This window comes from Hippoglossus stenolepis, chromosome 22 (genome assembly GCF_022539355.2).
Source record: "Hippoglossus stenolepis isolate QCI-W04-F060 chromosome 22, HSTE1.2, whole genome shotgun sequence".
In the NCBI taxonomy this organism is placed as follows: Eukaryota; Metazoa; Chordata; class Actinopteri; order Pleuronectiformes; family Pleuronectidae; genus Hippoglossus; species Hippoglossus stenolepis.
The window spans coordinates 1552004-1573589 of NC_061504.1; the positions used below are offsets into that span (position 1 = coordinate 1552004).

Sequence of the window (21586 nt, forward strand, 5' to 3'; positions counted from 1 at the left end):
TTATGAAATCAGGAACTCAGGTGACCATGTGAGGATTTACATCAATTCTGAGTCGTGTCAGGAGAATTACACAGCTTCTTATGTGGATCTGTCCAGGTTCAACCACTATGTTGCTTCACTTTAAACTTTGTTGTTTTAATGAATTGTTGGATGGCATTTTTCCTAATATGGGCCTAATATTTAGGGATGAGATGACCTGTTGTAAGAGTGAATGTACTAAACGACTTGAGGATGTGCTGCTGTGTTTGCAGAGTGTTACACGGATTTCCTGGAGGATGACTTCGATGTGAAGACATACACTGCTCAAGCTATACATCATGCTGTCATTGCTGAGCAGCTGGCCAAGCTGGCACAGGGCATCAGTCAGCTGGACAAGGAGCTTCACAGCCAGGTACAACCCCTACACACACCTAGACATCTGAAGGAACACATTTAGTAGCGAGAGCAAAATGATAGTTGCAAATATTATGAAAATGTTTCGGTTTGTGACCATCCATCAGACATCACATTGACATTTGAAGATTTCACTGTGAGCTTTTCACAATTTCCTAAAATCTTATATCTTATCTTCTGGAGAGAGCTTAATCGACAATAATGCAACTATACTAGGAAAATAAACTTAAATAATACCAAGACAGCCGGAAGATGAGACATTTAGAAACATTTGTATTCAGGAAAAGGGCAAACTTTTTACTTCAGTCAAGATCAGCTTCATCTCTTCAAGTGGTAACCTAAAATGGCATAATAATAATAATAATGATCTATTTAAATATATAGCACTTTTCTCAACAATGTTGCAAATACTTTAACACAAAAAACTCATCAAATAGCACAGCAAACGCTTTGACACCTTTTATGATAAATAAGAGTCAGTTGTTTGTAGTTTTTTTTTGTGAAAAAGGCATGACTGGACCACTTGAGCATCAAAACAGAGAACTGCATCATAAAGAATGCTAAGGTTCTTGCTGATGTTTTTGGTCAAGTAAGAATATTTTATATGAAGCAGCGTCGTAGAGTTTGTGGGACCAAGGATTATGACCTCAGATTTATCGTTGTTGAATTGTAAAACATTTTGGGATAGCATTTAACATCACTGAGGCAGGCATGCAAACGAACAGCAGCAATGACCAGCATCATACACGGAACACAGTGACGAGCATAAAATCAGCCCCATCCACTGATTTACACTGCATCTTTATTTCCAGGTTGTGGCCAGACATGAAGACTTACTGTCTCAGGCGACTGGGATAGAGTCTCTTGAAGGTAAAGAAATACTGCTTGATAACTATTGTTATTTCAGAAATTGTTTTTGTAGTAACAGCTTCATAGATTTGCACCATGGACTTAAGAAGACTTTTATACTTTAAAGACATCCTATCAGATGGATACATAGATTCACGTACTAGCCAATGCCTTACCTGGCATTTTCAGCATTAGCAGAGCCATTTGCAATGCTGGTATCCGTATTGGAACATCTCTACATGTTTAAGGACATAAAGGACAAAAATAATCTGCTCAGAACAGCATTTTTGCTCTGCTAATGGATTTCCACATTGTTTGGTCATTCAAAACATCTACAGCTATTCGAAGAAAAAAAAATATATAAAATTAAATCTGTACTAGCATGAATCAATAGTAGCGACAAATAGAAGTGTTTTCTCTGCTCAATGCAATCTCTTATTCTCCGTGGCTGACAAAAAAAGGGAAACACCTCATGAAAGGCTGTCATTTGGAGGGTCAGTGAGGTTTTCCCTGCAGTGCTGACAGGTTGTCAATGCCGAGCTTAAATGCACAGCAAAAACTGAAAGAACACTAAATCGAAACGACCTTCACGTGCACAGTAGTTCCTTCCACTTCTCATAATGGCAGAAAGCATCGGCATGGTTGGCGAGGCATTGAATAAATAATCTGATCTTGTCAGATTACATATTTACATCCCACTGCAAAGACAGTAAACAGATCCAGTTTGTGTCATCAATGTAATATTAAGTAACCACCTGTCAAATGTCTGACCTACATACTATCATATGAATACACGCAAGACTTTTTAAATTGCCCTGATCCATGATCCATGATCAATGTTTCCAGAATTATCTACAGGAACAGGGACCTAATTCTTTCACTCTGCAAATATTGCAGTTCTAGTGTTTTACCACAAGAGAGAGCTAGTATTCCTGAAATGAAGTCTGCTAACACCAAAGCTCTTTAAATCAAATATTTTCTTGCTGTTTTCAGGGGTCCTTCAGATGATGCAGACAAGGATCAGTGCTCTGCAGGCAGCTGTTGACAGGTAAATATATAACCTTGTGATTCTAGTCAGATTACATGTACAGATGTAATGGACATTGGTGTCTTAGATTCCTTAGACTGACCAATACCTTTGGAAAAGGGTACTACAAAAAATAGAAAAATATGATATAGCTCCCAAATATGCTTCACCCTTCACCCAAAAAACATTGCAAGGACTTTGCAGATGGATGATGATCTCATTGATGATTGGAGGAATCATAGATCTACCAATTTCCACATTAGGTATTACATTATTCTTAATTTTGGTATTTTTGCTCAGCACAAAGTTATTGTTATTAATTCTACCCTAATAACTAATACTTACCATGCTGGAGTGTGAACCAGATAGTTTCCTCATCACCATGGAAAGAAACAGGAATTATTTGAAAGGCGCTGGATTGATTTAAAGGATATCATCACATGTGTAATACTAACACTAACATCAATAACAATTTTTTTGAAAAAAACTAACATCGTTATTATCAGATTATTAAAACAGCCCTTGCTGGATGTAGCCATTAGAAGTTATATCTGTGTGGGATTTTTTAAGTTTTTAAGTTTTGAGTTGTCTTATGGTAAAGCAATCTGTTATGTGCAATACAATGGTTGGCCCTGCTTTAATTTAAGTTTTTGATGACGTTTGAGTGGACTGCTCCGGTTTGTAAATGAGTGGAACCTGAAGCAAGAAGCATGGCTACAAGCCCTGTAGCCAAAGTTTCACAATTTTCTTTAAAGTTCAAGTTAAGAGAATGCGCTCCACATTGGTTCTTAATCAAAGAGTCAAACTGTGCATGTCTCCCCAGGATAAGGACAAAGATTGTTGACCCGTACAACAAGATCATGGCCAGGATTACTCAGCTTGCCAGACTACAGGTAAGTCTCCACAATACCCTTCATGATTATTGTATTATAATAACTCTTCTGTAGATGTATTGTGACTCATTTTAAATGGCAAAAAGAAATAGATTGTCAGGTTTTACCACAGAACATCATTTTACATTGATATGAAGGTTACCAAAACCCACAAAGAAATAAACCCTGTGTAGGAGAGAGGCTCAGTTTCTGCCTGCATGTAGGCAGGATATTTGTGATGCTCAGAGCTCCAAGCTGCTGTGCGTGCATGATGAAGGGAGCACATGTACTCAGTGAGAACACCGGGCTGCAGTGCTCCTGTGTGTGCAGCGGAGGGAAATCATGATTAAATATTGATGAAACAGCCGCTGTAAAAAGGTCAGTGTGGTTCTGAGAAGTCTCTCCTGGGCTAATGGCCGAGTGTCACTCATATTTTCGGTGCGTGTACGTGTGTATGCGTGTTTGTTATACCACTCTCAGTCTCTGGCTCCAGCAGCCAGTGTGAGCTGGATCCGACTCAAACAGCAGCCAGTCAGTCAGTCACTGGGGAATCCAAAGGCTGTGTGTGTCATTTCCCCTCTTGTCAACAACACATCTTCCTCTTTGTCCGCCGGAGATGATAAACATGGACAAACACATTCTGGAGATGTCTGCACTCTGCTCAATTCAATTCAGATTTATGTTTACAGCACCATGCATGCATTGTCCAAAGATACTTGGTGCATAGTAAGGTCAAGACACAAGGACTGTCTGCTTAAAATAAAAATCCACCTTAAGTGAGTAATATTTAACTTGTATATTGTTAAAATGAATTTAAATGCCGCCCATGTAGCCTAATCATTAACCAAGTTGTAGAATCAACATTGGTTAATTCCCTTCTAATGTATGTGGTTGACAACAGCAGTTTAGCCTGGGTTTAGATGTCTGACTCCCTGCCCACAAGTCAATTGAATGTTATTATCATGCTCCTATGGCTGGCAACAATGACGTTTCTTCTCTATCATTATTTTAAGATTGTGATCTTTCACCTTCACCTTCAGCCATTGAAGAATAAAATTGTCACTGCCTCATTACAGGCACGTTTGCTTTACTTCCATCAGCATCCCTTACAGATGGTCACTGGTAATGGTACGGGTAATGGTTTCACAGAGAAGCCCTCACGTGAACCAACATGCACGCACGACTGGACCGGTCATCACAACAAAGAACAGAGAAGCTCAGATTACAACACACAAAGAGGGACTGTTGCTTCATTCTTTGCTCAGTATGCTGTGACCCCCACTATATCTCTGCATAAAAAAACAATTGTTTTCTGTTCTATAAATGGTTTAAATCTATTTTATAACTTTTTAAAGAGCTCCAATCAAAAGCACATAGTTTTAATAGAAATATGTAATAGAGTTTTGTTCAGCATGTCAGAATTAGAATCTCTTTTTGAACTTTGATTGTAAGGTTTTTGGAAGTTGAAGGTTAGTCAACCATCTGGTTGAGAGAAAGTGAATGTTTGAATTTGTTGGAAAATAAGACATGATTTGAACTGATAGAGCATCAGTGTCTAACTGCAGAGTCTATAGACCAACCACTCAGTGTTAGTGGTATTTTGAACCTGGAAACTTTGCCCAAAATATAGTTAACAGCACTTCCCACACACCCTGAAATCCTTTCTCTCTTCCTACTCCAGGTGGCCTGTGACCTTCTACGGAGGATTATTCGTATCTTGTACCTGAGCAAGAGGCTCCAGGGTCAGCTCCAGGGAGGCAGTAGAGAGATCACCAAGGCTGCTCAGAGTCTCAATGAACTTGGTAAGGACATCCTCTTTCTACAAAAATTGCAAATGTTGCTGTTGTGTCCCAAAAGGGAAATTGGGACGAACTTCTTCATACATCACCGAAAGCTAATCATTGCACTGAACCTTAACATACCATATAATCTTAGTGATGTAGTTCGCAGTTGCCTTAGATTAGGCTACAGCACGGCATGCAAGCACAGCGCAACTTTTTGAAATCCTCTTTCTGACCACCAGGTGAGCTATTGGTGTTGTAGCTCAGCTCTATTTCTTCTGGTCCTGAATAACATAGCAGAGAAGCTCTTGAACTGTTTTACAGTCACAGTAACCCTTTACTAAATCCTACCTTTGTCCCAAATCTCAAATTCAAAGTATTTGATTAAATTATGCCTCCACGCTGCAGGACAGCCAGTGGTTGGAGGCCCCATTCTTGTGAATACGATATCGCAAAACCTCTTTGAGGGGATATTTTCAAATTTGGTAGAAATGTGCAGATCTGGTCAAAGAGGAACTGTTTACATTTTGGTGGACATTTTGAAGGTCACTGTGATCTTACAAAACACTGTTGTGAACATAATATTTTAGCATCAGATTCAAAGACGAATAGATTTTGGTCGTCAAACGTCAAGGTCACTGTGACCTCATATTTTTGTGAACGCGATATATCAGGAACAACCATATAGCATAAACATTCACTTGGACTCAAAGATGTCCTGATTAGAATTTGTTGGTCAAAGGTCAAGGTCACTCACTGTGACCTCACAAACCCATTATTTGGGATAGCATTATCGTAAGAATGCCCCTGAGATAGTCCTACATTCATACATACATTCATGCATGTCATTGTCGTGATAAGTTCCATTGTGCCAAAAAAGATAATTAATAGATTTAACTACATTAATTTAAATTGTGCACACCATGTATGATGCTAGATGTAAACTGCAGCTGGACTGCTTGGCTGAGTTTAACACCCACTAGGCTGTAGTTTTCACAAGCGTATGACTCAAGTATTAAGCGTATTTGTATTTATGTTCAGGACACAGTGGTAGAAGCACCCCCTGATTTCAATCAGGACCGCTTTAAGACAATTTCACTTATATTCAATTTCCTGCTAAGCCCCAAAGTTATATGATTGATAGCAGCCATGTTAGGATTGTTGTGTCTAACAGTGGTTGGACAGGATCTGAGAACGGTGTGTCCTTCTTGTGTCAGCAGAGGGAAAGTGATATTGATGCACTGCATGCCTCTGTCACCAGTCTCTGTATCTATCTGCCATAATAACCTTAGTTATCTCAAGGAATTATGTGTGACACAGCAGGTTAACAAGGACAAGTGACCACTTCTCATTACACACACACACACACACACACACACACACACACACACACACACACACACACACACACACACACACACACACACACACACACACACACACACACACACACACACACACACACACACACACACACACACACACACACACACACACACACACACAAACACACACTCAAGCACACTCACGCTTGCACAAATTCCATTGGCTTCAAAGACCTTTATTATGAGGTCAATGTCCTTGGTGTTCTCAAGCACAGCCACAACACTTAAAATTGATACAGTGTCAACCATTGATCTATTGCTGTACAATTGATCATATATATAACCATTGATCATTGATATCATAGATATATAATCCTATATACTCATGTTCTTTTACGTGCAGTCATATTGACTTCTGCTGTGTTTACTTCAGTATGTGAACTTAAGGGCTGAAGGTTATGTGAGCTGTGTTGTTACTTATTGTATTCTGATAGATTTTATTTACGGTGACATCAATCGTCTTATACTTGTGGGTGTTGCCAAAGCTTTATCTTTACAATCTACTTTGTTATCCACTTTGAGTTCTGATGAAAACTCACTAGTACCATCAGCTTATTAAGTCTGAGCCATATGATTCTTTTGCAAGTTTTTCGGGCTGATATTTACTTAGAATTTGTCTGCAGGTGAGCACACTGGTTTGAGAGTTTGCTGCTACACAGTAAATATCTCAACAGCTGTTGGACAGATTGTCATGAAATTTGGTCTAAACATTAAAGCCCCTCAGCATAGGCTCTTATCACTTTTGTGATCCCTTTCTTTTTTTCCTCTGGCACCATAATCATGTTCAAATTGCGATTTACCCACTGAGGATATTCCCATCAGCCTCAGCTGTTCTTTGTGTTATGGTTTATTCACAAATGTTAGCATGAATACCAAAAACAAAATGTCTGCTTAACTCAAATGCGTTGTTATTGTCATTGTAAGGATGTTAGCATTTAAAGAGTCAAATAATATACAGGGATGAAATGGTTACCGTTTCACGATTAACCACAGTGACAGTTGAAGCAGTAAAAACTGTTCAGTCATCAATCACATTGAGCAACGATGTCCCGAACGGAAAACAATAAATAATGAAAATACTATCATTACTTTTATTGATAATATATTTTATATCAATGCAAAACTTGGTCAAATTACTGTAGTTTGTGTATCAGTAATTTTTGAACATTTACAGCACATTTTAAAAATACCACGATAATACTGATAACCGTGATGATTTTGTTTGCTATAATTTTGATAAAGATTTTCACACTGTTTCATCTATAATAAAATACAGTGCATTGAAAATTATGCTATTTAGAGGCCTAATCCTAAAGCAAGTTGTAGAATTGACAATGTTCACTTCATGGTATAGTGAGGGTTGACATCAGATTTGTTATCATTTTATAATATTGTTAAGTAGTTAAATTTGTAGTTGGCAAACCGTTGACAATTTTAGATAAAGCATCATTTTGTTTTTGAGAAACTAAATTTATATTGTCAGGTTATTTTTCATCACTACTGGTGTTTTCTGTCTCTGCATCCAGTTCCATATGAAGAACAAGGAGAGCAAAGCAATATTGACGCATATTGTACCTTTTGGTTGTTTATTACAAATGGTGACAAACAATATCAAGGTATTCTATCACTGTACATTTGTCTCATATTATGCTAACCAGGGAACAACACACACTGCTGCTTAGACACAGAGATATAACTCAATTGTCCTTGATAGCACAACACAACATCCCACAATAAAAAGCAATAAGTTACCATCTCCATGTGCCTACGATATCCACTTCAACAAGTCTTTGCACTGAATGAAAAGTCCACTATAAGTGCTCTCCTTGAACTCGCATACATTCGGGTGCTGGTATTTTTCCCTTTTTACCAGTGATATTCAGAAACTCCCTCGCCCCCGTGTCTTCTTCTCTGTGGTCATCATCAAGGGTGTGTGACCAATTCTGCAGCTATTCACTCTGGGGCGTTTCTAAGTGTTTTGGCTTCACTTCTGGGGAGCCACCATGTTGTCCATCTTTTTTTATACAGTAATTGGCATAAACAATACTCTATTATCTTCCTCAAACACTTTCTTGAGTGTAACTCCCAGTATAATAATTCCAATTTGCACATATTTTACATATATACATTTCAATTACTCTGGATCCTGTGTGGATAGACATTTTTGTCTTGCTTCTGTGTCCTCGAAGGTCACCTTCTTGTTTCTCTTGGGGTCAATCCATGAGTTATGGATGACCACATTGTTTGGTGTGGGGTCAGCTTCAACTACAGACACCACCCTCTTCTTCATTTTGCTCTTCAAAACCTTTTGGAACTTCTGCCGTGTGAAGGCATAGAGGAGAGGGTGAAAGATAGTTGTCCCATAGGCCATCACCAGGAAGCCCAGCCGGAGGCGTACAGTTAAATCACTGGGCCCAGTGCTGAGGATGATGGTGTTGAGCACAGTTATTGGAGTCCAGCAAAGTAAGAACGTGGAGATGATAAGAAGAGACATCCTGAATACTCGCTTCTGTCTCTCCCGTCTTTCCCGATGACGTTTTACTGCTCGTCTTAGAGCAATAATGACGGACACTGAAGCCCGCATGCCCAGAGGTGCATTTCCACCTGCCTTCACTCCTGTGCTGCTCTGTGAGGCATCAGTCGACTCTGCTTGTGTCGCAGTGCTTAAAGAGATAGTGTTTTTACTCTTGTGCTTTTTCTTAGGCAAGTTCTGCTGAAAGCGAGTCCCAATACGAATATTAAGTGCCTGAAGGATTTTGTAGTAAGTCACCAGCATTACTACAGCTGTGAAAAAGAATATAGGGATCTGCGCAAGCAGGTGATAGTACAAACCCATCTCTGTGTTGTACTCGTTTGTATGAGCTACTGTGACCACAGCAGTCTGGTTCAAAAGGTCTGAGCCAGAGTTGATGAAGAAGCCTACTTCCACGAAGGGAACCAGGAAACTGGAAAAGGATAAACCCCAGATAGATCCCAGAAGAGCCACCGCCCGGCTCATCGTAAGCACACGGTTTGCTGGCCGCACTGAGATGTCATAGCGGTCCACAGTGATGGCAAGGACGTTAGCAGCAGTAGCTACGCTTGCAAAAGAAACACAGGCCTCGTGGAAACAGCACATCATGGCTGTGTCTGCCTTTGAAGGAAGTAGCACCACCACAGCTGTCATTGGAATGCAGCATACACATACCTGAAAACAGATAGGAATTCAGGTCACATCCCAAATTTCCATTTTTAATCTGGTTTTAAGACCAAACCCAAACGGAATTCAGTTAGTAGGTTTAGTGTGAAATATGTTCTGCCAGAATTTAGACATGATAGACAAAAAATGCATTTGTGGTTCATATTAATTCAGTAATTGCATACCTTTGTGCCATACTAACATTTGTAATTAATGAAAATATCCAATACAAAAATCAGGTTGTATCATGGAATTGCTTCAGTTTTCCTCATCGTTACCCCATCAACACCTGCTGTATACAGTCTGTATATGAATACGACACCAGTGTAACAATATCCAATTGATTGCTGATACATTTTAATCAATACTAGAACTATAACATATATTTTATTGTTTATGGCCTCAGGGAACGACTCCAGTGTCAGGCCTGTCCATACCTGGTTCTAGGCTTCATTATCTTTTTAATACTACAGTCAAGGAGTCCCCTATACTGAACTCCTGCGATTATTACTTCAATTAAAAGTAGTGTACAGGTATTGACAGTCTCATTGTTGTCATAAGGTCACCACTGATAGTAGCTGCATTTACTGCAAGATGCATCTCTGTTGCTTTTCTTCATTCATTTGCTCCTTTCAATTAATTACATACTTCATCACCACGGTTGCTCATTTAGCTCATTGTCTTGTCAGTACATAACTGGCATAATCAACAGGGCTCTGTTGAAAACTTCCTATCAACAGAGCAACTTTGTACATTATTTGCAGAGCTAAGCCACATGCTGGCAACTACCAGTTTTGATTACATTGAGGATAATATTCACGTGTTGTGTTTATCACTCACTGACTTTTACATGACTTGAGTTCCCTCCCGTCTAGTTGAAGACCCTCCCTTGTTGCCAGTCACTCAGTAAGTGAAAGGCTAGGTCCTAGCTTCAGTTTAGCACACAACTGCTGTATGTTCAGATGTATTTGTATGTGGTAATCAGATTAGCCATATGCAAACTGGGTGGACAGTATGATTGCTGTTCTGTATTGAGTTGATATATGAGAGCATCCTTTAATTACCACTTGTGCCCACAGACGGCACTCTTCGCTTTAAATCACTGTTTGCTGAAATAGCTGGTAAAAGATGTCGGAACTCACCAACACGTCCACTACATGCAGGTTCATGGTGATGATGTTGGAGACGGAGCTGATGAGGTTCTGTTTCATACAGTAGAGGACTAGCACAGTGAGGTTTGAGCTCAGACCCAAAACTATCTCCAAAAGCAGGAAGCCTGTCAGAGAAACCTAGCAACATAGTGAGAGAACATGATGGAAATTATGTCATGGCTTTAAGTTTTTTAGCCACAATTAATAAAAACATGGAAGAAAATCTTCATCTTACAAGGTATTATACAATATGTATTCATAGTGTCTCAAACTTAAATATTCAACCCTTTTATTACCTGGAAAGTGTCCAGTTTATAAAAATATAATATACATTCACCTGCTCGTAAGCGACATGTTTTAGTGAAAAGCAATGTAAGAAGTGTGTGAGAGGCTTTCCCAGTACCTGGAAGCTGATGGGGTAGATGGCCTCAGATGAGGTCATGTCAAGGTCATAGGGGTCAGCAGTGTCAATCACAGTCATGTTGCTCATGGTGGCTGCAGAGATCAGCATGGGAGATGTGTGCATTATCCTGGCAGGAGGAAGACGCCTGGAGAGCAGTTTGAACAAAAATGTTGTTATTGTTACTGCTGCATATACATTTCCACCAGATTATTTTTTTAAAAGTAAAGGTTTGTTTGCCTTTCACCAGCTCACTGAGCTTGCTGCTGACATTGCCCTTTGCTCTTTTTTTGAAAGGTATTTACAATAAACTTGAAATTAGGGTTGGGTTAGGGTCAGGGTTATGCTAGGCTGTAATAGTATGCCATTCGCCTCTCTGTATATATACTATATCAAAATTATTAAATTATGAATTAGAGAAAACAAGTTCCATTTTTTCCATTAGTTTCTGCAAGAGAGGCTGAAACCTTAAGCCTTTTCTTCTGAATGTTTAAGTATATTTTTGGAACAGTGTATTTGTAGATACGGTTTAAGTCAGAATCCTTTGCATATGAAATTGATGCGATTTCTGTGATAAGATCACCTTGTCCGAAAACCTTCAGGTGCTTTTTTCCAGATGGTTACGCAGTTAAACTCATGTTGAAACAACACAGGGGCGAAAGATGAATCAAAGTACACCCTTTGTATTTTTTCATGGATGCAGTTTGTTTCTTGGAATCATCAAGGCATACAAAAACATAATTGCCGAACAAGACTTTGACTGAAGTAATTTCCTGGCAAATTTGAAAAATTAGGTCCGGTACAAATGAGGCGTGCTAAAATTTAGTGTGCAGGCATTGGCAAATAACGAAGAGGAAAGTTCTTCAGATTAGAGATGTTTCTTGGACTGTTCGCACAGTCATTTGATGGCGATACCAACAAATAAAGCACCAAACACGGTATTCTTGATTGTAGAATCGGAATCCTATTACCATTAGTGATACTACTGTATGCCATAGAATACAAGTGCTATATTGTCGGCTTTGGGTAGAAAGTGCCATAATGATTTGCAGAATGTTTTTTATGGTACACAGATTTTATTACCAGAGTAGGTATGTTGTGGAATAAAACAAACAAATCCAGAATGATTCAACTGAAGTTGAAAAAATATTGAACAGCATCTGAAATTCGGATATGCCCTCTTTTCAACATTGGACCTTTCATAATTTTCTGAAAAAGCGGTGTCACGAGCACAGCCTTCTAATGTGCAGAGATGAGAAACAAAAGCAGGAGCTGAAGTTCTCTCTTTAGTTATTAAGATTTTTTTTTTTTTCATGTATACAGCTGAGTCAGACGTGATAAGCTTTAAAAACTATAAATGAGGCCAAGTCTACCTTCAGGTGTGGCTTGACAACATGTAGATCAAGCCACTGGGTTTCTAATATACTGATACAGGGGCAAGACTTCATCTTGGAATCACTGCCTCAGAAAGCCATTTGAGACCCTTGGATTACTTAGTCTTAACAATCCAAATGCAAGAATACTTGTACATGGGGTTGGACCACTTGGTCCCATATGGGTTGGACTAAAGATAACTAGGTCAAATTGAGATATCAGGATCAAACTCACCACTCCCTCCCAGCAGTCTCTTCTCCAGCTCAGCAGCTATCAAAGTGGCCCCAAGGAATTTGCTGGAGAAGGTCAGAACATCCCTCCATGTTTGACTTGACCAGCTCAGTCGTCAATGCAACTTGATTCGTACCATTCTTCTGTGATATTTGACAGAATTCGAAAAGTCTTCACCGAGCTTAAGCTATGGCAATACTGGCTCCACTCAGGCGAAGGGAAGAGGCTGGTTGTGAAACCCCGAAAGCAACACACGCCTACCCCTCATTGGGGGGCATGTGGTTTGCAACATCAGTGCAGTGCGCTACAATCAATGCTTTCTTTCATGCAGACCTCTGTCTTGTCATTGTCTGTTGTGCTTGAATCACTGCTTTCAGTGTCATCCCCGCCTGAAAATAATGGCAGTGCCAGAACAATCCTCCTCTCTCGACTACTCTACTTTTCAGGTGTTCTCATTCTTCACACTCTTCACTTTATCTCCCTGGAGATGGTGCTCCTCCCGATACGGTCCATAGCACCATGTCAGGTCTGTGATTTCATATTCCAGAGAAGTTTGACGGGAGAAAGTGCAGATGGTAGGCTCCGAGGTTAGAGGCAGACTTTCACCAAATGTCACAAGTTTGGATGTTGGTCATGTAGAGTCATTGGGGATCCTCCAAAGAGACTCTTGGACATCCACAGCTTTCTTACACTAACTTCATCCTCCATAGGCTGTGAGAGAGGAATTGTTTGAAACAGAGAATTACGTTATGTCCATTTGGCATCATCATCATCATCATCATCACGGTCTTCCCTTGTGCTCTTCCTCCATTACAATCCATTATTGATTCTGCAGAGGTGAAGAATAAAAGATTTCATTAAAGTAAAGAAAGAAATGTTTCACATTAATATCTGATAATTTCTCTCTGGTTGACACAATGCGTCATTTGTCTGGCATCTAATTTTATCTCATTTATCATCCCTTGTATCTTGCTCTTTCTGGATTGGACGCCTGTCTCTGTGAGTGCTTGTGCTCATGTTGGTGTGCATGGCAAATTGGTTTTGATGCTCGCCTTTTGCCTTTGATGGTTCTCATCATGTGTTTTTCAGCAAATGAGGGCCGAAAACTGGATCTCTGCAAGACAGGCCGCACACTTTCTTAGTAAGTCAGTTCTGGATTCAGCTGGATTGTCTTGAGATTTGAAAGTAGATCAGAAATTTGGAAGCTTGTTGTGTTTAGACATTGACCAACAACTTCAGTAATATTGTTATCTAAAGTAAGGAATAGTTTATATCTAAGAATGAGTTACAGTTCCTGTTTACATATCCTATTATCTATAATGTTATTGACCGGTATACACATTTGTATTTACACTTTGCATTATAATTGTGTGCTATTCGAAGTAAACACTATAACAATGCCACTTGCTCAATCAAGGAGTATTTTCCAACTACTTTTAAGGTAGTTATGTATACTCTCCCAATGTTTTTCGGTTGTTAGCCTCACATAGGAAGATGCATTGCCTGTGGCCAGAACATGGTACTGGAGTGTGGGATAAGTTGACAGCTGTGGGCATACTCTAACCTTAACCACGCAAAATTTATACCGAAACCCAGCCAGCCAATCACGTCCAATCTCATGGAACACCCACAACCGTCAGCATGCCTACTAAATTCTGGCAAAACGCCCAGATTTCAAGGCTGCTTTTGGTAGCATTTACATAAAGTATATCTCCAATAGGATGCCTAGGTCCGAGTTAGGTGTCAGATAACACATTTGCAGAGATTTGAGTAATCAGTTCATCATTTGTCATTTATTAAGCAAAATTGAAAAGCATTCAATAATTTCACCATTAGCTTAAAATTTGATTATATCATTGACTACATCGATGTAGTCTCACATAGCCAGACTAGGGCTGTGGCAATAATCCGATTTTGATGGAAATCATATCCTCTCAATATTAAGCATCTAATAATATTGTGTAAATCAATCCAGCCTCAAACATTTTCCGCTTCTTTCTGTGATGAGCAGATCCCGTCTTCTCTCTAATAGAGTGGTAGAAGCGGTGTTGCAGAAACCTCTGGATTATGCCTCGAAGCTCTCTCTCGCTTTCTCATTGACATTGGAGATTAAAACAAAAGTTGAATGTACGTCCACAAATAACAACAATATCAAGCAGAAACTGGGATGTTCACTCTCTGATCTTCTCATTCCATTTCTTTATCAGCAGGACTGTGTGTGTGCACGTGTGGTCAAGTGTGAAACTATAGTGGAGCACGGGAGCTGTATTTTCATGAGCTCATGGTCTTTGTATTGTCATCTAGCAATTACTACTGAAGGTCCGCCTAAATATTGACTCCGTTGTTGAAAGTTAGTAGGCCTGCCTTGTTTAGCATTGTCAATGTAATCAGAACATGTAATTATTGTAATTGTTTCAATTGACGCAACATTGGTAACATTTTTACACTCACAAACCCAGATTGTTTTCTATACATAAACAGATACCAACATATTAAAAAAAGCAACATTGTGTACCAATTACACATTTTTAAAGGTGCCCTTAAAATTGTGTACATTTTTCATGTAATCTACTTATTTTCTAGCTCAGTTAAAATGGAAAAAATGACAAGAGATGATAAAGTGATAGATGGGTGCAGCCCTAGTAGCTTTTTGAAGGATAAAAGGTTTTCCCTCTGCCCTCTCTGACTTCTTCTTGACCTGATCTTGCACTGATTACCTTTAGCTCTGCTTCTGTAATCAGACAAATGAGCAAAATTGATTCTTTACATAAATGGAATTCATGGCTTAATGGCTCAATAGTACACATTAAATCTTTTTCATCTTTTCTTTTATCTGTATCTTTTGTTACATTAAGTATATCTGTCCTCTAACTGACCTCACAAAGGACAAATTCAAACAAGTTCTGCCTGAAGTCTGATTTAGTTTTTTGTTCTAAGAGCTTTTCTACAATGGGAGAGCTGGTCTGTTTGGGAGGCAGTGAAATCAGCTCCGCGTGTGAAGAGCCATGTTCCTTGTTGTTTGACAGCCACTCGTTTTGTGTAATTATACACCACTTAAAAACAATCTGCTCTTGAAAATCGTGACCCGTGGGCTCAACAACATGCTGTGTGTTTGCCTCGAGCTGAATGTGTTGATTTTACTGTGCCTCCGTGCAACACATTCACATTGCCTCGCTGTCAGCGCACCAATAGCGGTGTTGCTCTACGACTGTGCCGTGTGTCAATTTACCTCCAGACGAAGACCATTCCTCAGTGATCCTTGGGTCTGCTGGAGTTCGCTGAAGGGCTGAACAATCTCAATCCCCTAAAGCAGTGTAGTGCTCACAGGTGATAACCCCCGATTTCATTTAGCCGTCCATCATTCGGTCTCACGCCACACTGTTCAGTCATTTCTGGATGGAAATTTGACTGGTAGAAAGCATGCAGCCACAGAGCCTGGAGAGACGAAGGAGATACTGACACCGCTGCGCTGCCTCCCCCTCTCTTCTTCTCTGCTGCTGGTCTGTCTCTGTCCTGCTTCCTGCCTCCCTCGATCTGCCTTTAGTAGCCCTCCTACTCATCCCTTGCTCCCTCCCCCTCCTTCTCTCCACTCCAACACCATCTTCTCCTCTTCTCTTTTTCCTTTTTACACCTCTGTGCAAGACTAATTGGACTCATAAAACAGATTGAACACCGTATTTTCCCCTCATTTCTCCTGAGTTTCTTACTTTCCTTTGACATCTTTCTTTGTCTTTGGTGCTGAACATTATCTAACTTCAACTCTTTTCCAGCATGCAAGGACAACACAGATCTTTTTTTGCGTCTGAATTCTTGTTTCTGTTTCTCTTACTCTCGGCCACATCTCCTTAAGTTTGTTTGCCCTCAGTAAAGGGCACAGGTGGCCATGACAATACTAATGGCAGCATCCTCCCTTGCAGGACTTTGGCCACTCCTCCACTGTTTGTGTTTGCATAGCAACTGCCGGATGGTACATGCTTAATTGCCAGTCTGGCTACCAATGGAGCAGTCACCATTTTTCCCTTATTGACTGGTGAGCATATCTGGTAGCTAGTGGTAGGTAGATAGTGAATGGACTTCTAAGGGCAACTTCACAATAACAGAACCAATGGTCAAAGGAAGCACATAATGATAATTCAGTAAAAATTCAAATCTGTTTTCTTGTGTGCACTTTTATACACCGGTAAAACGAGAACACACGATTTTTTATCTCGGCTCCTCATATATCACACTCGCTTATGGCATGTGAGCAGAGAAACACCTTTAATCCTGTCTCTTTACTGACACGTGCAACTCAGTGGGGGGCATGTTTTCCTCGAGAAACAAGTCTTAAGTGAGAGCGAAATAGATGCCAGATAGCTGGATCATGGAGAGGGAGAAAAAGACGATTGCAGCCTTTATTCTTCTGAGCAAACATGAATGCGAGATAGGAACAGAAACTGAGACAGCTCACATACTGAGAGAAAACCTTTTTTTCCCCGAAGCAATGATGACAAAGCTGTGTGAAAGGCCAATTTCACACCTAAAATTGCTCTAAGCCCAATATGGCGCGACAGAGAATATCGATAAAGGTTTAATTTCTGCATTAATATTGCAACATGATGTTTTTTCTGCTGGCAAACCTAAAGGCTACTAGCCTTTGTCTAGTCACCAGCTGTGCTATTTCAAAGAGATGTGCACATGAGTGACAACCAGTGCATAGATGAGTATTAAATGTATTAAAGAGCAGTCATAAACCACCATGCTGCCTCGGTTATGGAGTTACTCAAAGCATTACACAATGATTCACTCATTAATGCATTGGCTGGTCAACTCCACTTGCTGAGCCACAGCTGCCCCATTAAGTGTTTATTTAATTAGTACAAAATATTTAGTAATGATTAAAATAAGAAGCCAAATTAAACGTACAAATCTTAATTCCATAAAAATGGGTTAGGGTTAGGAATGTCCTGCTTTTTACTCATTGTGTCATAAAAATAGAGAATGCACACTATATTTGTTGGGCATGCTATTTGATTAAAAATAGTCAATACTTTACCCGATAATGGAATAGTTTGCTATAGTTACTTATAAAGGAAGAAATGGAAATTATACATTTTATTATTTAGGTGTCCTCTGATAAACTAATGTTAGTGAGTAAGGCTACAAGAAGCTGCAGCTGCTTCACAATAAGTCTTAACAGGGACAGAAAGGGGATGATTATAACACACTGTAAGCTTATTGCCAAAGATGTTAGTCCAGGTTGGCGCACAGTGGATGATCCCTGTCGTGATGACATAATGTTGATGGAGTTGGTGCTTGTTGGAGACGTGATCAGGGAAACCCTTAAGAAGCACAAAACATCCGGCCTGTTATGAAAAATGAGGCGCTCCGTGCTTACATAATGTGACATATGTTCAAAGTAAGTAAGGAAGGAAGTGGATAGGGAATGATTATCAAACATGATAAAAAACGGAGCACTCAATTCTCTGATATCCAGTTTAGAATTTCAGAAAGTAAAATTTCATTTCATTGTGTCTTTAAGCAAATGCACACATTGTCATATCATGGTTTACACTAGTTGTGACACAGTGCAGTTGCACAGCCGCTTCTTTATACATGAGGCTGTTTCAGACATTCTTTTTCTTGAAAGCTCAAAAAAAAAAAAACTTCCTGCAAAAAAAAAAACTCATGCTCTGTTCTGACAGGGTTCTGTTTTGGGTTGTTACACAGATCATTCTAGACTAAATAGTTGTCAGACAATGTGTGTTCTTTCAAAAGTCAAAGCCTTAAAAAATTAAAGATTAAAAAAATTGACTATACTTTAATTAATTGGCTTAGGAGGTCTTGAATGCTCTCAAACATTTTAGCAATACATCAGCTAGAAACCTTTCGAGCATACAGCCAATAGGTATGTTCACATAGAGTCTGAAATTCCTATATTTATCCGTTGTATATAAAGTCCTCCATCTTGACATAAATTTGAGTGGGGACATACATTTCGCCATTTACCGAGATAGCAGTTTCCAAACGGTCCTCTGCTGAGAATTTCCTCTTAATGCAAACTCTAAAGCTGAACTTGACTGGATGGCCAGATGGCAGGAAAATACGGAATAACAACAACAACACTCACCATCTCCCTTTCATTGCTTCAATCAGTAAACGCATCAAAGAGATAAAATGGCCATAATGTGACCATCGGTTTTTAGATAACTTCTTTACCAGCTTTTTTTCTGCAGCCATAAAGAATGCATTATGTGTCTGATGTATTGTGTCTAGCCACTGACTATGTAAATTGTACCTTTGTCTACCTTTTGCTTATTCCCATCCACCACCCACTCTGCTGTTCACCTCAATTTTCAAACATTACAAAGCTGTCATAGTTCTGATGTTGTTGAGTGTAGGCTCTCGTATGGGTTACCTGCGATGATTGGTAAAGGTCATCTCATTGTCCAATGATGATTGAGCTGAATGAATTTCCCCAGCATTGAAAACGGGCACATCTGTGGCAGAGCACAACGTTTCCCCTGGGAACCAACACACAGGGCTCTGACGATGTAATCTCATGGTCTAAAGCACATGGAGCAAGTTCATTTAGTTCATGTCTGAATCCACTTTTGTGAGTTTAACAATGAAAATGTTGCAGCACCAGATGCATGCTTCAAAGGGGAGCATGTAGTGTCTTAATCAATCATGTGCCGTCTCCCATTCCCTTTAAAAAACAGGTTTTTAAAGATTGATATATTGCTTTTGTAATGGCAACTTTTCTAGGGGGTAATGTACTGTATGTGCAAATTACTATTGTGATAATCAAATAATCGATAATTAATACAAATTGTAAAGATTAAATGACAACTGTGTGTGTGGTGTGGTGTGGTGTTGTGTGTGTGTGTGTGTGTGTGTGTGTGTGTGTGTGTGTGTGTGTGTGTGTGTGTGTGTGTGTGTGTGTGTGTGTGTGTGTGTGTGTGTGTGTGTGTGTGTGTGTGTGTGTGTGTGTGTGTGTGTGTGTGTGTGTGTGTGTGTGTGTGTGTGTGTTTATCCCTCTGACCATATTATGACACAAGTTAGAAAGGTCTAACCTCACCTTTTTCCCCCTCTCTCTTACAAACATATCTAAACAAGCAAAGGGATGCTGGGCTCAGCTGTTCCATCGTGGTCTCTGGCAGGCTTTGTGCTTGGGTTGAGGCTTTGAGCGGATTGCTTTTGAATTGAATGTGGCTTCTGTCCAATTCCCCGATCCTCTGTGTCTCAGCCCGCCACCTGCCTGATAATACTCTCCATCTCTCTGTCTCTCTGGGAAGAAGAGCAAACAATGTGCTGCTCTAGACAAATAGCACATCTAAAATGGTTTGCTATCAGTGCCAACACTCCACACCTCTCCTCTCATAATGAGCGGCTGATTTCCCTGTATCGTCTTATCTTACTGTTTTAAAAAACATATAATTTTAGATTAGGGCTGAAATCAAAAGAGGGTTGGACATGAGAGAAAAGAAATGAACAAGAACAGGATAAAGAAAGATTTCACGTTTCGATTTCATGGAAGTACAGTTCATTGTTTTATTCATATCAGTAAAATCAACTGCAAACTAACATGTTTCTAATTTGAGGAGAGGTGAGACTGATCATCACACTGTATCTTGAAAAGGTGTCTCTTGTCACCTGTTCGATATTGGAATGTGGGGGCTGATATCCAACTATATCTGTAACTTTCAGAAACCCACAACATGACAGTCACATGCAATGATTGGCCATGTACTGTATGTGGAGAAAATACATTTAAACTACTCTTTCAATTTCTCTTTTTATTGTTCACACAAATACATTGCATTACACTTTCCCATTCAAATGGCATCAGACTGTATTTAATCTGCTTTTCTTTAGTACAAATTCATGCTCACAATGGACTACCAGTGATGTTGGATGTCCATGTTAAAAAAAAAGTCAGCATTGCAAATCTTCAGATGAACATGTGTTGCAATGTTTCCTTTAAGACAAAAGTCCCGGTTTTTGTCTGCTCTCTCCTGACACTGACATATGAATGTTATTGCTCTGGGCCTCAGTTCTAACTTCAGCAGGACCAAAGCAAGCCTCAATGCACGGCTGTAGGGACTGCAATGACTTTATGATCTGTATTTTAACAGTACAACCCCAGCATTTTTCTCCTGACTTTGTGTTTTACTGAGATGACCAAGTTCAGCAACCTGGCAGGTCAGAATAGTTAGCTATGCTGCCACTGAAGACATTTGACCACATTCATCTTACCAGTGTGTGTGGAGACAGTGCTGTCCATGGAAACACAGAAAGAACATTTACATAATACATTGCAGTATTTTCCGTGCTCAAAATAATGCGAGAAAGTACACACTTACTGCATTAGATAAAGTAAAGGCAACAGAGCAGCCAGACGGATGACATGTCAACATGACCACTCTGACTTCTTGCCCTGAGAGCACCAGTCCTTTGTGACAGATCTTCAGCAGGCTTTGAGATAATTGCCTCAAAACAGGATATAAAGTGAACTGTTTTCCTTTTAAAGGTTTTGGCTGCTTTGTGTACTACGTATACCCATATCGAATCATATCCACATTTACTACATATAAAGAGCTTTTTTTAAAAAATTTTGTTGTAAGTTAAATAGTCGGTGGTGCTGGAGAAACATTAGACATTTCTCTGTTTGACTTCTCTGTCAACTTTATTCCACTGTCAACCGATCTACAGTATATCACTATTTACATTATTTTGAAAGGGTATCATACAGCAGCTGCGGATAGGTTGTTTGCTTCTCATGCAAGCTGCTTTGTAAAATCTGTTCAGTCTTTCCCATGCTAGTTAATGCCTCATGATGACACATCTTAGTGGTCTAATATAATTAATGTGTACAGTGCATACAATACTGCATGAGGACATTGACTTCAGTACATTCTATAACTGTCAAACTCAGGTAACAAACCAGTGCAAATACCAAAACT

General features: G+C 39.6%; 2 protein-coding genes across 2 annotated transcripts in view; one reads left to right on the plus strand and one right to left on the minus strand.

Moving 5' to 3' along the window:
* Positions 1–21586, plus strand: part of cog5 (component of oligomeric golgi complex 5) — a 48391-nt gene that overhangs the window by 883 nt on the left and 25922 nt on the right. Inside the window, exons 2-6 of the mRNA XM_035147345.2 lie at positions 252–391; positions 1206–1263; positions 2236–2290; positions 3093–3162; positions 4823–4943. Of these exons, the coding sequence (XP_035003236.1) occupies positions 252–391; positions 1206–1263; positions 2236–2290; positions 3093–3162; positions 4823–4943 (444 nt within the window). The remainder of the gene's footprint in view (positions 1–251; positions 392–1205; positions 1264–2235; positions 2291–3092; positions 3163–4822; positions 4944–21586) is intronic.
* LOC118101490 (G-protein coupled receptor 22) lies at positions 7867–16171 on the minus strand. Its single transcript, XM_035147346.2, has 5 exons — positions 15871–16171; positions 12645–13470; positions 11040–11184; positions 10628–10774; positions 7867–9494 (listed from the first exon to the last, which is right to left on the minus strand). Exons 3-5 carry the CDS (start codon positions 11160–11162, stop codon positions 8442–8444), a joined length of 1323 nt encoding a protein of 440 aa, XP_035003237.1. The 5' UTR covers positions 11163–11184; positions 12645–13470; positions 15871–16171; the 3' UTR covers positions 7867–8441.